This window comes from Podarcis erhardii, assembly GCF_964252035.2.
Source record: "Podarcis erhardii genome assembly, chromosome: 1".
Taxonomy (NCBI): domain Eukaryota; kingdom Metazoa; phylum Chordata; class Lepidosauria; order Squamata; family Lacertidae; genus Podarcis; species Podarcis erhardii.
Window position 1 is genome coordinate 118,845,231 of NC_138497.1, and position 16,221 is coordinate 118,861,451.

Below are 16,221 nucleotides of genomic sequence, written 5' to 3' on the forward strand. Positions count from 1 at the left end.
GTAGCACTCATGCTAACATCTGAAATAACCCTGTATTTTAGACTGGTCATTTTATGACCTGTCCATTAATTAAACATTGGTCCCCCCCCCCAACCTAGATAATATCTCAGGACATGAAACAGGAATGCCTAGCTCTTCCCTGTTCACATAATTCCAAACTGCAATGATCAGCTGATTGCTCCGTTGTGATCACAGAGACATAATTACATTATTATATGGAAGCAAGCATATAAAGGGATATTGTCATTATTAATTATCATCTCAACTGATCAGTTCTTAGGTTTCAGCTTTGCTGGAGACTAGTAATCAAAGCATCACCGTTATGAACCTAAAAAAATGGAATCACTGCGTGCTTTTGCACCAAGGTCTAGGAGTCAGGTTTCTCTTCAAATTAGTGCACTCTTTCTTTTTTTTAGCTACCTTATGATGGGGTGATTCATTTCTGTACTGTAGTTTTTTTTGCTTTCAAGCACTGAGGATTAACAGACTTCGATTTAAATTCTGGAAAAACATTGCCATCCCCTCCACAACCTCAGATAAGGTGACAGGTAATTTTATCATGCAAGATGCCTTACATTTTTCCATGGTAGAAAAAGTCCCGATCTCTCGATCAAATCTTGCAAAGACGGGGGGCAGTTAATTTCCTTCGATAATATTGCATCAAAATCTTCTGTTTCGTTATTTTAATCTAGAACAATTTATGCTCTAATGGCATTTCTTGGCCTCGTGGCCCTAAGGTTCTGATCCAATGTATTGTCTACATGGCATTGCTGGTAAGAAGAAAATGTATAATTTGGATCATTTACTTATTGTAAAAATGATGTGAAAAAAAATTCATTCTTAGCCCCTTGTTTTTGTTTCTGGCCATAAGAAAAGAAAAGAAAGAATACCTGTGATGAAAGCAAAACATGTTTTAGCCACAGTATATGTGCAGTCTCACATCACTTCGTATAGTCATGGTTTCTCCCAAAGAATCCTGGGAACCGCAGTATGTGGAGGTCGCTGGGAGTTATTAAGATGTCTCTATTCCCACCCCACCCCCACAGCTCACAGAGTTCCCTGGAAAGAGGCGTTGATTGTTAAATCACTCTGAGAAGTATGCCCTACAAATGTCAGAGAGAGAGAAAGAGAGAGAGCACCCAATAGTGCCTATTCTGCTTATGCAATAGTAGTAAACAGCCTCGGTCCAGTATACCTGAAGGAGTGTCTCCACCTCCATCGTTCTGCCCGGACACTGAGGTCCAGTGCCGACGGCCTTCTGGCAGTTCCCTCGCTGTGAGAAGCCAAGTTACAGGGAACCAGGCAGAGAGCCTTCTCGGTAGTGGCGCCCACCCTGTGGAACACCCTCCCACCAGATGTCAAAGAGAAAAATAACTACCAAACTTTTCGAAGACATCTGAAGGCAGCCCTGTTTAGGGAAGCTTTTAATGTTTAATAGGTTATTGTATTTTAGTGTTTTGTTGGAAGCCACCCAGAGTGGCTGGGGGGGGGACCCAGCCACATGGCGGGGTATAAATAATAAATAATTATTATTATTATTATTATTATTATTATTATTATTATTATTATTAGTTCCTCTTCCTCTCCTCCCACTTGCAACCCCCCAGGTACCCCTCAAATGTGCTGCCCTGGGGGAGAGGAAATCCCCCTGACTGCGTGGAAGACCACTCATGCAATGTTGGCTTCCCCTCAAAATTATTCATAAAATGGTTACTTTTTCTAAAAACACCAAATGGTGGATTTTTGAAAAATATTGCAACCCCTTTTTCTTTTTTCTGTGACTCTGATTCAAATAAGCACACACTCCTCTTGGCTGGGGCTGGAGGTGGGGGGAGATGGACGTGTGTCTTCATCTTGGATGCTGTGCCTAATTAGAGTGCCCAGTTACACATTGCCAAAAATGAAGGACTGCATCACCGAAAGGGACAAAATTTGCAAGAAATTTGCATGTGCTAATTTCTATTTCTATTTAAAATAGACAACACTTTCAAATAGAGGGCAAGCAGGACACCTGGACGCCCTATGTCTGTTTGGGTTCTCAAGGCAAACTTAAAGGGTTGCCATTTTCCACTCCAGCTTCACTAGAACTCTGGGTAAAAAAAGAAGAAACCACATTCTTCTAAACATCCAAGGGAGCAACCCATCTGCCGCTGGTGATATACAGTGGTACCTCAGGTTACATACGTTTCAGGTTACAGACTCCACTAACCGAGAAATATTACCTCTGGTTAAGAACTTTGCTTCAGTATGAGAACAGAAATTGTGCAGCAGCGGTGCAGCAGCGGCAGCAGGAGGCCCCATTAGCTAAAGTGGTGCTTCAGGTTAAGAACAGTTTCAGGTTAAGAACGGACCTCCAGAGCGAATTACGTTCTTAACTTGAAGTACCACTGTACTGACTAATTCAGGAGTTGGCAACCTAAGGCCCATGGGCCACAAGCGGCCCACGGGGGTCGTTTAACTGGCCCACGAGCCACCCCCAAACCGAGTCGGCCACTCGGTGAGTCCCCACGTGCTTCACTAAACCGGCACAGCGCGGCACGGGGACTCGCTTCCGTGGCACCAGAAATTGCATCTGCACAGATGCCAGAAATCGCGGGCACACACACTCGCGATCTGGCCCACGGAGGGATCTCTGCTGGAGTGAACCGGCCCAGGCGAGGTAAACCTTGCTGACCCCTGGACTAATTCTTAAAGCTATTTGCTAACAAGTAGGGCATCGTATCAACTATCACCTTCCGTGTGCATCGGAGTCCTACTTTCACAATATACCTGCTTCTTTATCCGATATCCATTTATAATCCTTAAGATTTACCGAACATTCCTTATTATTCATATGCTGCCAACTATTTATTTATTTATTTATTTATTTATTTATTTATTTATTTATACATACCCCGCCCATCTGGCTGAGTTTCCCCAGCCACTCTGGGCGGCTCCCAATCAAGTGTTAAAAACAATACAGCATTAAATATCAAAAACTTCCCTAAACAGGGCTGCCTTCAGGTGTCTTTTAAAGATAGGATAGCTGCTTATTTCCTTGACATCTGGTGGGAGGGTGTTCCACAGAGCGGGTACCACTTTGAAGGCCCTCTGTCTGGTTCCCTGTAACCTCACTTCTCTCAATGAGGGAACCGCCAGAAGGCGCTGGATTTCAGCGTCCGGGCTGAACAATGGAGGTGGAGACGCTCCTTCAGGTATACTGGACCGAGGCCGTTTAGGACTTCAAAGGTCAGCACCAACACTCTGAATTGTGCTTGGGAATGTACTGGGAGCCAATGCAGTACTAAAGCCAGGTTGTTTAAGGAAGACATTCATGTGTTAGAACACTTCCAGTGGCAGATATGCCTAAGTTATAAACCTGAGAGTTTTCCCGAAAGCATCAGCTGCCAGAATGAAAGTTGGAAGCAATGGGTTTGGGATTTTAACACACTTTGTTTTAATTTCATCCTTTTAAAAAATAAGTGGTTTTTTAGAAACGGAGAAGTTTAAACACTTGAATGAAAACCAAAATGCACAACCCTTTAATAGAAGTCCTACATTTTGGCAGGTGCTTATTAATAATGTTTTCTCTTTTTAAAAAATATATTTTTATTAAGCTTTACATAACAAATTTAAATTCAAGCACATCGTTCACCTCCTCATTTAGGATTCCCTGAATCCCTTGACTTCTCTCCACCTTTCCATGGTGTCCATTATCAATCTTTTTTTCCTCATCTGCTTATCTTATTTTCTCTGATTTGTTAAAAAAAATAAAATACCGGTAATCCATTTCCCCATAGTTTTTCGTACATTATAAGCAGTACTCGTATCCTGCCAAAGTTTTTAGTTGTTTACAGTGTTCTCTTAAGTACATTATAATTTTTCCCATTCCTTCTTAAAAAAATTCTTTTCCTGGTTTCTGATTTTTCCAGTCAGTTTCCCCATTACGGCCTAGTCCATCATCTTCATCAGCCATTCCTCTCTGGTTGGAACTTTATCTTCTTTCCATCTCTGGGCCAGTAATATCCTCATTGCTGTTGTCGCGTACATGAATAGTCGTTTCTGCTTCCTTGGAATCTCTGTACCTAAAATGCCTAACAAAAAAAGCCTTTGTTTTTTTTCACAAATGTAATTTTAAACATTTCTCCCCCAACTCGTTGTAAATCATTTCCCAGAATGCTTTAGTTATCTTGAACGTCCACCACATAATAATGTTTTCTCGTTGCAGCTAAAGGGAGGTCCAGTGCTTCAGCTCAACCTAGGAAGCTCAGGTCCCAGCATTTTCTACTTGACGCACACTTTCTAGGCTTTCCCCCTTGCCTTTTCCCCTTTTCCCCAGGGAAAATCCACTCTTTAACTCAAAATCATCTGCAAAATACCTGATTGCTGTTTGCACCAATTGAGCCACCAATAAGCTGTTTTCCCCAGGGGGGAAAGCAGCAGGACAAGAGCAAGAGTGGTTCAGCCTTAAGTGAGGGGACTTAATAAAATCCAAAAGCCACGCCCCCGGCTCCCCACAAATCATGGTCCTCCCATAGCCTTCTAAAAGCAATAGTTAAGGGGACTGTCGCAATAAGTAAGTATACAACGCCCTAACCCATGCCCTGTCTGCGACTGTCTGGATGTGGGGGAGTGGTGGCAGGTTCTTCTAGGTTTCCTCTAGGAAAATCTCAGAAGAGGAAGGCTCTGAGCCAGGGATGTGGTGGTGGGACACAGAAGACACATCAGAGGATGGAGGCAGCAAGAGAACAGTTGGAGGCTGAACAAGCAACAGGCTTCAGTGAGAGAGAGGAAGAAGAGGCAGAAAGCACTGCAGACGGAGGATAGGCAGCTGAGGAGGAGGTGTGGTGGGCTGCCGAGGCTGCAACGGGTTCACAGGAGCCTGCTGGTCCTACTGTATCCTCCTCCCTTGTTTTCAAGGGCATGTAGCAAAGCAGAGAGCACAGGGGGGCCCTCCCCAACAGAGTTTAAGATTGCTGGGGAAACAGCCGGACGGAGAGGAGACTTAGGGGGAAGTGAGAGGCGCAGATGGTCAGTTCTGGCAGCTGCTTTACAGTTTCTCTGTTTGTGTTCCTTGAATAAAGAGTAAACTTTACTGCTGACCTACAGCAGAACCGGTTCTGAAATACTCTCTGTCCCAGGCCGTCTTTAGCAGATGGGGTGCCGGGGTGCAAATATCTGCCCAGTGCCCCCAAATTACCACGGATAGTGTTGGGGTGGCCATAGCTGCACACTGCCAGCCATCTGGGGGGGTGCAACTCTCCCCCATGCCGCTGTGCCCCTCTCAAGCCTCCTCGGGAGGAGAGCAATCCCCGCAGAGGCCTGGGAGGGAAGCTGCGAGCCCGCCAGCCATATGGTCGCCAGGGTGAACTGGCGGGCATGCAGGGAAAGGGGAGGCTACTGGCAAAGCCGCGCAGCTCCCCCACTTGCTGGGGTGCCCCTGAGAGGCTGGCGCCCTGGCGCAACGCACCACTAAGCCCTATGGAAAAGACGACTCTGCTCTGTCCCCACCCCACCCCCTGTAATTTGTGCATCTATGGGCTCATCCATACTTCCTTTTGTGCCATGTTTCAAGACACAGGTCCACACTTTAAAGTTCTTTCTCTGAACCCCCTTTTTTTTTTTTTTTTGCCTCTGGCGCTTCTCTGGCACAAAACCTGAACTGCCATTTGTTCCAATTCTGCTTTAAAGAGTTGGTTTTCCTGGGAAGAGCAGCGGACCTATGCTTAGAAAGTGTGGTGCAAAAGGTAAGTGTGGACGACCCCCAGGTTGCTCTACAGCTGATTTGGGATTAAAACTGGAAGAGGACAAGTTGCCACCTTCCATGATGGCATTGCAGTTCTTGCTTTGAACTGTGTCATCTGTGCTGCTCCCGCAACAGACCCCTCTTTCTTGTTTGAGCAAGCAACTTTCAGTATTGGTATCGACTCGCGCCAAGCGTACCTTGCGGACATCAGGAATGCCTAATTAGCATGCCTGGCATTAGGATTTAACCCTCCATCTGAAAGCCACCAAAATTATTCTCAACCCACACAAACCTGGTGCTGTCTCATTTTTCAAGATTTCAGGTTGTTTCCATTTGAAATGCTGAACCACAGAAAGGAAGGTTAGAGAAAATTATCTTTGAGCAACGAACCCCACATTATTTTGAGGTTCCAGCATTTCCCGTTATCATTATCCTTCTTGTTATCATTGCTGCTGCTGCTGTTGCCCACATTGCTGCGTTATTTTGGCAGGTTGATAATTATTTTACAACTGTGGGGACTCTGCCGTAATTTAGCATCCCACAGCAGCTTTTCGAAAGCATCAAATAGCATTGTGAATGTCAAGTCAATACAACCCGGCATAAATAAATAAATATCCTCCCACGTGCCTGTTGTTTTTAAACTTGAGCTTGTGCTAAATATTTGCTTAGTGGATTTTGAGATGCAGCTGAAGCAGAACTCCTGAACCTTCGGCAGTGCATTAAACAATTGTCATACTGTTCCATAAAAGACCTTGTTTGGCTCACGGCAAGCCATTTGAAACAGAAATCATTATTATGAAACAGCAATTCTATTTTATTTTATGGGAGCAGATTGATTTGTCAAATAGACAATGCATGTATTTTGGTAATAAAAGAAGAAATCTTGCCTGTTTTATTTTAAAAATTCTTATGCCATTACACGCTTTCATTTCAATAAAAGATGGCATTTTCTAAAATGCTCCTGTAAATTGCTTCATTTAGTAAAATTGCCACGTGGAATAATAATGTTACACCAGAGAGCGGCACTTTGTAATTTGGAAGAAATAACATTTTTCTTTTTCTTTTTTTCTTTGCTTTTTTCGGGGGGAAAACCCCTCATCTCTTTAGTTCTAAATGAAATTTTCCTTTCTGTTATTTGCCAACAGGAGACTAACCTGTGTTTCAGCAAAATGCACTGGAATGTCAGCACCTGTGAGATATAAAAGAGCTAATTAAAATATCGAGCAAATGAGATCAGTATTCAACAATCTTCTAAAATGTTATAAAAGTCTTGTCATTCTCAGCAATGACTCCATAAACAGAACAATTTGATTTATACCTAGGCAAGCTCCTTATACTTGATAGCAGGGCATGATGAATGTGTGTTTGGGCTTTTTTTTATATAGTTTGATCGGAAACTGGCCCTTGCTCCTGGCTTTGTAGTGCCTTCGAACCTGGATTACCAAGGTTACCACAAATATATTGATGAAATGCTTCCCCCCGAAAACCCAGTCCATTACGGCCTCCATCCCAATGCAGAGATCGAATTCTTGACAGTGACTTCAGACAACCTGTTCCATTCTCTGCTTGAGCTACAATCCCAAGACTCCATCACTGGGGAAGGAGCATCACAGACCGTGGAAGAAAAGGTGAGTTTTTAAGCAACACCACCCATCCACCCACCCCAGGAAAAAGTAAATGAAATATACTTGAGAGTGGATTTCATGCTCTTTATTCAGCTCATAGTGGTGAGGAGGAATGGAAGTTCCCCCAAAGTATCCGCTTTATATACACTATTTACACAATGGGCCCCACGTGATTGGCTAATTCTGGAATTCTCCTGTAGGCCAATCAGGTTGTGGATTCACTTCCATCTGGAGCTGGATTGGGTGGCTCCAGCAGACCAATCATACTGCTGCATTATTCTAGAACCAATCAGACTACTGCATTCTGAATCCTATTGTTCTAGGACCAAACTGCTGCATTTTGGATCCTATTGTTCTGGGAGCAATCAGACTGCTGCATTTTGGATCCTATTCAACTCAGTACATAACACCCCTCCCCTCTAAGTTCCAGTCCTGCCCGGGAGGTCGCATTCATAGATATATAAAAATGCCTGGGGAGGGAATAATATGAGGGCCGGGAAGGTGGGGTGGAGGGAGAGAGCTGCTGCTCACAATCATATCACAAAACAGGCCTTGAGCAATTTAGGTATTTGCAGCAGCGGCCCTTGTGATAATTCATCGCGATGCCATTGCAGCAAATGCATGGGACTTCCCAGCACAACCAGCGTTGTGCAAAAGCTCAGAGCACCTCCACAAGCTGATTGCAGGCTCTTCCCTCTCCCATCTGCCCTGCCTGCTTTGGAAACTACCCCTAAAGCAGAATTCTGCCACTGAAGTGAATGGGGACCCACAAATTACACACACACACACACACACACACACACACACACACACCCAATGTTTGCATTTTAAGCCCTAAAAAAAAATGCTAAAGAGACCAGCTTCTGTTTATGGCCCACCTGGTATGATTACCTGAAATAGAGGACAGGTTATTGTTCTGTATAATTATAGTTTTAATTTGTAAACAAAACAAAAACCACCCAGTTTCCTTTAAAAAAATAATGGCGGGATAAGTTAGTCATGACTTAAGTCCCATCAATTGAAATTGACAGGACTTAATTAATTCAATTAATGTAGTCTGGATCCAGCCCCCACAAGTATTAGTTTGGTCTCAACAGCCATTGACAGAGTTCTGCAATGTGGAATAACAACCAGCTGGTCATAGCTCCAAACGCTTTCTGAACATTTTTGCAACTATGCTTCAGTCACCTTCTTGTGTACTATAAGCAATGCATCCCTGGGAACATTCTGGCAAAGCCCTCTCCCAGACAGAAAGGGTTTCTCCCATTTGTCTTTAGCTCATTCATCCTTTAGAGCAGGGGTCAGCAAACCTTTTCAGCCATGGGCCGGTCCACCTCAGACCATGTAGTGGGCCGGACTATAATTTTGGAGTGTGTGTGTGGAAATGAACAAATTCCTATGCCTCACAAATAACGCAGAGATGCATTTTAAATAAAAGCACACATTCTACTCATGTAAAAACACCAGGCCGGCCCCACAAATAACCCAGAGGTGCATTTTGAATAAAAGGAGACATTCTACTCGTGTAAAAACACACTGATTACCGGACCGTCCGTGGGCCGGATTGAGAAGGCAATTGGGCCGGATCCAGCCCACGGACCTTAGGTTGCCTACCCCTACTTTAGAGCCTTGGGGCTTTTAACGTATGACATAGCAGAATCTTATACATGTTTGCTCAGAAATAAGACGCAATGGCCACATTTGCCATTGTGCAGGCTTCCACGGAGGAAATCACAGCAGCTTTCCAGAGCTGTAGCTATGGGGGGTGGGGGTGGAGAAAGGCTGGCCAGGTGTTTTGCCCTGGACGCCTCGCAGCCTCTGTGTGTGTGTGTGTGTGTGTGTGTGTGTGTGTGTGTTTGCGCGTGCGCAAATGGGTTTGTGTGTGCCAAACTGGGCCTTTGACCAGGCTGAAATAAAGCCTAGTTTTGCCCTTTTGCTCCTCTCCAATTTCTTCAGCTCTTTGCAGCAGCTGAACTAGAACTGGCCTTGGTGGCACACAGTCCACAGCATGGCAGCTCACAGTTAAGTTCTCACTTCCTTGGAATAATAGAATTGTACAGTTAGGAGGGACCCTGAGAGTCATCAACTAAAGCATCCATGATAGACGGCCATGCGTCTTCTGCTTAAAAGCCTCTATTGAAGGAGTCTGTTCCACTGTCAAGCAGCTCTTGCTCTCAAAAAGTTCTTCTTGATGTTTAGTCAGAATCTCCTTTCTTGTAACTTGAAGCCACTGATTTGGGTCCTACCTTCCAGAGCAGGAGAAACCAAGCTTGCTCCATCTTCCATGTGACAGCCCTTTAGGTATTTGAAGATGACTATCATATCTCCTCTCAGTCTCCTCTTTTCCATGCTAAACATACCCAGCTCCTTCAACGGTTCCTCATAAGGCTTGGTTTCCAGACCCTTGATCATCTTGGTCGTCCTCTTCACACATTCCAGCTGGTCAATATCCTTAACTACAAGCTGTAGCCAAAGTTTGTCTTTTGGCTTCAGATGATGTTTATTGATGAGAAAGCTCAACCTTGAGCCTGGATTTGGGTGGCACGCTAAGGCCAAACCATTGTTTCGCTGCCATATTTAGCTGAGCTAAAAGGGCTAGTAAAGGAGGTTACAAGCACCACCACTGCTGGCTTTATGTATAAGCTAAATAAGCTATAGCTTGGGGCCCCACTCTCTTCGGGGCCCCCCCAAAAAATTAAAGGGGGAAAAACTGGATGTACATTTCCAAAATATAAGATAAAAAACAAATAAAATAAAACCTACATACAGTTAGCGCTTAATAATATTTCACTATTAATATACTTTATTGTATTTCAGTTCAACAATTACTTTGATGAAATACATATTTTGTAATGTGCAAATGGCTTTAGATACCTATTAGGTCTATAAATTACCATATAGCATACATTCAACACAAAAACAAAGGACAGCTGTTGTTGACAAAGGACAGGTGGACATAGAAAGGGCCCCATTACCTTCAGTAGCTCAGGGCCTCATCAAACCTGACAGAAAATGAAACTGACAGATTCATCTATCCCCTAAGCCACCATGTTCAAGTGTCCCAGTAAGGCATAGTTCAGTTTATCATGTCATACAAACTAGGCCTCTGTGTTTACTCATTAGTAAGCTTGCTTAAAACTGCAGGTTCTATTGAGTTTATTGAAGCAGACAGACTTGTGCATAATCTTTGTCAAATAGCTGAAGTATGTCAGGGTCATTGGAAGCAAGGAAATAGCACCTCTAAAGCTGATATCCAGCGCTGGATCCCAATGAAACTTCTGCTAGGAATGTTATTATCTGTTGCAGGTTGGGATTCAATTTTTATGTGCATTTTTAATGAGAATCCACAGAAAACAGTATGAAAAGTAAAACACAGCTATCATTCAAAATTCAGATTTCTATGAATTCTGCCATTGCAATTCCCCAACCATTGTATTAGTGATGCATGTATTAGTGAAAAAAATACAAAAATATATTATATTATATTATATTATATTATATTATATTATATTATATTATATTATATTATATTATATTATATTATATTATATTATATTAATATTGCAAATGTGTATATTGACTGCATACAAAAATATGTTTATTAGGAGAAATTCACACTAATACACTGATGAGTTTTCATGAGGATTTTTAAAAATCGCACTTCAATTTACTGTGGAAATGTGGAGAACTGAATTTAAGACTGAGAAGCTGAGAAACTGAGAGAAAATGAAACTGACAGATTCATCTGTCCCTGCTTGCAGGTAAAGGCCATATTAGATGACATACAAGAGAAGCTTCCGGAAGGATATAACATGTCTGACATTACCTCAAAAACAGCTGAACGTTCTCCATATATCCTGGTTTGCTTTCAAGAATGTGAACGGATGAATATACTATTACATGAGATAAGACGTTCCCTTAAAGAGCTTGATCTCGGTCTTAAGGTGTGTGCACTTTGCTTTATTGTTTTGTTAGAGCTCTAGATATAAATAAAATGGATGTGTGGGTGAAAACACTGAAAACAAATTGTCTCTTCCTGGGATTAGTGGCATCCGTTCCATCATTTAGTTTGTCTCCATCATGACACAATTGGAGCAATTTTATTATTATGGCTATGATAGATTCCGACGTTATACAGAAAGGTTACCAGCTGCCATCATTTTTGGGTTCCCTTCAAAAGAAAGCAAAGGTGATTTCCATCCAAATGAGGATTTGAAATTCAATTTCCTCGTAGGCTTGGCTGATGCAGGTCTCTTTCAAAGTCATTGGAAGACAGAAAATCCCAGCAAAGTGAATTCAGTTCCGTATTTTTGGTAGCTGGTAAACCTGAAGGAATTTGCATGTTCTATTGGGGATATATCATATAGCTACATAGTACACTGATCTCTTTGAACCTGGAGCCTGGTCTTCATGTTGCAGTAATGACCCAGGAAGTGGTGATAGCTCGGTCAATAGACATGAGCCTCTTAATCTCAAGGTTGTGGGTTCAAGCCCCACATTGGGTAAAAAGATTCCTGCATTTCAGGGGGTAGACTAGATGACTCTTATGGTCCCTTCCAACTCTACATTTTTATGATTCTATGACTCCAAGGAAGCAAACACCACCTGCCAAGGATTGAACAAGGCAAAGTTCAGCAATGTAACAATGTGGTAATTTAACTATACGGCCTTCCCCTGACCCGCACCCCTCTGATCCATATTTGATCTATGCCGTTTAACAGACAAGCCTTTGTCAGAAAAGGCAATGTCACTGAGGCACAAGGCCCTGGAAGACTTGTGAAACTTGGAGGTACAAACCAACTCTCTCACCCTAAGCACCACAGAGTGCTAGAAGAGTTTGGATTGGATTTGATATCCCGCTTTATCACTACCCGAAGGAGTCTCAAAGCAGCTAACGTTCTCCTTTCCCTTCCTCCCCCACAACAAACACTCTGTGAGGTGAGTGGGGCTGAGAGACTTCAGAGAAGTGTGACTAGCCCAAGGTCACCCAGCAGCTGCAGGTGGAGGAGCGGAGACGCGAACCCGGTTCACCAGATTACGAGTCCACCGCTCTTAACCACTGCACCACACTGGCTAGCATCATGGCAGCCTTAAACAAGCAGCACTCAAAAGCAGAGTGACACAAAACATTAAAAGCCTTAATGGCAGCTAAAAACCAAGCTGGGGGGAGACAGGGATCAGGGCATCAGGCTGCTGAGGGGCCCCGATTTTTGTGGGTTCAAGGGGTTGCAGGAGGAAAAGGAAAATTAGGGTGTGTGTTTTTTATCCCTCGTCTCTCTCCCCCTTGTATGAGTGGCTAAAGCAATATATAAATGCTGTGGATATAATTCAGTTCCCTTCCACAAGTTTCTTACCAACTCGTGCACATGGAACAAAGCTTGCAGGAATTTTCTGCTGCCAACCTTCCTCCTCCTCCTCAAAAACCTTCCCACAAGTAAAAAGCTTGGTTTCTGAGACAGGTAACCTATGTACCATGCATTTTGTTGTTGCCTGGGTGGTTGTTAAATTTGGAGCATTCAAATGGCCAACAGTGCAAGCTCATTGTTATTAATATTTATATTTAAGGGCTTACATTTTACATGATCTGGCCTTTTGAGTATTTTATTCTATACGGGTTGGATCCAAATATCCAGTGAGCGAAACTCTGCTTGCATGATGCTCCAGCTGGAGAAAGGATGGCAGTGGCAATTGTCTATTATTACACTTATAATTATTAGTATTATTATTACCACCCACCTTTTCCCATGACAGGGCTCAAGGCAGCTTGCTGATAAAAACAAGAACCGCTAAAAACAGGAAAAATCATTACAAAACAATTAAACATTGATATAATTAAAACTTCGTACAGGTATAATAATAATAATAATAATAGTAATAATAGTAATAATAGTAATAATAGTAATAATAATAGTAGTAGTAGTAATAATAATAATAATAATAATAATAATAATAATAATAATATACCCCACCCATCTGGCTGACTTTCCCCAGCCACTCTGGGCGGCTCCCAATCAAGTTTTAAAAACAATGCAGCATTAAATATTAAAAACTTCCCTAAACAGGGCTGCCTTCAGATGTCTTTTGAAGATAGGATAGCTGCTTCTTTCCTTCACATCTGAAGGAATAAAATCTATTAAAATCTATTAAAACCATGCAAATAATCACAGTAAAAACAAAACAGCACCAGCCCTTTAATTAAAAACAGTAAGTTCCCCAAAGCCTGTTGGAACAAGGAAGTCGAAGGACAGCGAGGAGGGAGCCAGTCTGGCTTTTCTGGGGAGAGCGTTCCAAAGTCTGGCAGCAGCCACCGAAAAGGCCCTCTCCCGTGTCCCTAGCAAGCATGTCTGTGAGGGTGGTAGGACCAAGAGAAGATGACTCCTCCCTCCTACAGCCCCCACTGTCTACTAAAAAGCTGCTGTGGTGAGTTGAGAACTCTGGAGTAGAGGTCATGCCAGGGGTTGCAGAGGAGAGCTGGCCAGTCATTTTAATGATTGTTTTGTACTGTTTCTAATGGCGTTTTATTACTATACACCACCGATGCTGCCATATATATATATATATATATTGATGATGATGATGATATGTTAATACTTTTTAAAAGGAGATGAGTGAAAATGCCCTCCTTCCTCAAAAGGGAGTTTTCCACGGGATCTCAGTCTGCTTCTGTGAACAGAAGGTGTCCTTCCATTTGCGGAGAGCACTCTGGATTCCAACCCATAGCTTGTTGTGCATAATTTTCTTCAGATATTCGCAATTATATTTAAGAAACGAAGAGGAGACAGGAACCGCCGCTTGTGTTTGCATGATCGTTTCACCTCTTTTTAATAAATAACTCACCCCAATTTTAAGAGCCAAGATATTCTTTACATTTGACAATTCAGCTACCTTATGTGTTTTTACTGTAGGGGGGAAGAAAGCCCTCTATCATTTATCATGTCATCTTATCACAGTCTCTTTGTGCGACGCAAATAGCACGCTAATGTTTTCCTTTGTTAGGGTGAGTTGGCAATCTCTGCTGAGATGGAGCAACTACAGACAGCTCTCTTTTTTGATAATCTTCCTGACACTTGGATGAAACTGGCTTATCCATCAACCTACAGCCTAGCTCAGTGGTGAGTCTCATGCCAACAGATCAGGGTAGATTCTTTGTCACGGGTAGCTAGAAGTGGGGGGGTGGGGGGAGAAACTCGGCAATATTTTTGCTTATAAATACTGTAGTGATGCGTAGTAGTGTTGCACCCATCCTTTTAAAAAGACTATAGTCTTACCTTACATATATCATCAGTTATATATATGGACACGGGTGGTGTTGTGGTCTAAACCACTGAGCCTCCTGGGCCTGCTGATCAGGTTGGCGGTTTAAATCTGTGCAACAAAAGCACACCAGCGGTTTAGTCATACTCATCTCGCTTTCAGGCCAAGGGAGCTGGTGTTTGTCCACAGACAGCTTCCCGGGTCATGTGGCCAGCAGGACTAAACCGCTTCTGGCCCAATGGAACACCATCACGGAAGCCAGGGCACACAGAAACACCGTTTACCTTCCCACCAGAGTGGTACCTATTTATCTACTTGCACTGGTGTGCTTTCGAACTGCTAGGTTGGCAGGAGCTGGGACAGAGCAACGAGAGCAAACCCTGTCGCTGGGATTCGAACTGCCGATCTTCCGATCAGCAAGCCCAAGAGTGTTTTAGACCACAGCGCCGCCAGATACAAGTTTATCTCGAGAGGTACACTAGGTATGGTGGTGTCAGAAGAGTGGTGAGTGAGAGTTCTAAAGTATCAACTTACTTGTACACTGCTTAGAGACTATTATCATTAAGTGGCATACAAGTAGTTGAAATTAATGATAAAAAAATATTGGGGAGCCGACTGATCCATGAGAATACCTGGTCTGCAGCTGATTATCGTTACAACTCCTAACATGCAAACCACACTCCAACCTTATCCAAGCCTTTGATATAATCCAATGATACAGTGAGACTAGGGCCCACATAATACAAAGAGAAGTTTTCCTTAGGCCTCAGGTGTGCTCATCGTGGCTCAAAGGGAAAGATATTCCTTACTTATTTCGGCATTTGAAAACCAAAATGTTCAGCTTCTGAGACGCTCAAAAACCAAGATACCACTGTATATTGTTTTAGACACTCCTGAAAAAATTTTTATTTCAGCAAGCCTGTCTTTAATTTAATTATAGGTGGTGGTTTTTTAAGTTCAATTTGTTTTGTGTTTTATTAATAATGGGCTGCATTCAGCTAAGTCCTAATAGGAGTAAACCCACTGAAATTAATGAACCTAAGTTACTGTAGTCATGTCCGTTGATTTCAATGAGTCTGCGCTGAGTAGGAATAGCATTGAACACCACTCAATGATTCTGTGTGCATCAAATATCATAGTTTTCTCATTAAGTGATCTATAATTCCCCCCCCCAAATTAATTAAATTAATAAAGGTCGGGGAAACCTCCTCAGACTTTAGTCAAATCACGCTTCTCCTACTGTATTGTTCTAGTAGTATGAGAGGAGACACAAATTTTGTCATCAGGAAGCTTGTAAATGCTTCAAAACAGACTCACACAAACACCCCTCCCTGTCTCTTTCACACACAGTATTTCAAGCATGAGTGTTCATTTATTGCAACTAAACCTACCACCCAGTTTTCCTGGGTTTGGGCCTTTGGTGATTCATAGACAATTGCACGGCAGAACAGCAATGCCGCCAACTCTAAAGGGGGGTTCTCTGCCTGCGTGATCCAGAATATGGCATCAGTACTACACTTTACCTGCTTTTGAAGGAGGCGTCTCCTGAAGTTCAGTTTGGGGCTGAAATGCTGAAGCTGCCAATTCTCCGTTGCAGACAGACATGTCTTCCATATA

The 16,221-nt window shown here is 42.8% G+C and overlaps 1 protein-coding gene across 1 annotated transcript in view; it reads left to right on the forward strand.

The window, feature by feature from the left end:
- LOC309335313 (dynein axonemal heavy chain 11-like) overlaps nucleotides 1-16,221 on the forward strand; it is a 218,587-nt gene that overhangs the window by 192,748 nt on the left and 9,618 nt on the right. The window contains exons 68-70 of the mRNA XM_081850263.1: nucleotides 7,111-7,353; nucleotides 11,112-11,294; nucleotides 14,347-14,462. Of these exons, the coding sequence (XP_081706389.1) occupies nucleotides 7,111-7,353; nucleotides 11,112-11,294; nucleotides 14,347-14,462 (542 nt within the window). The remainder of the gene's footprint in view (nucleotides 1-7,110; nucleotides 7,354-11,111; nucleotides 11,295-14,346; nucleotides 14,463-16,221) is intronic.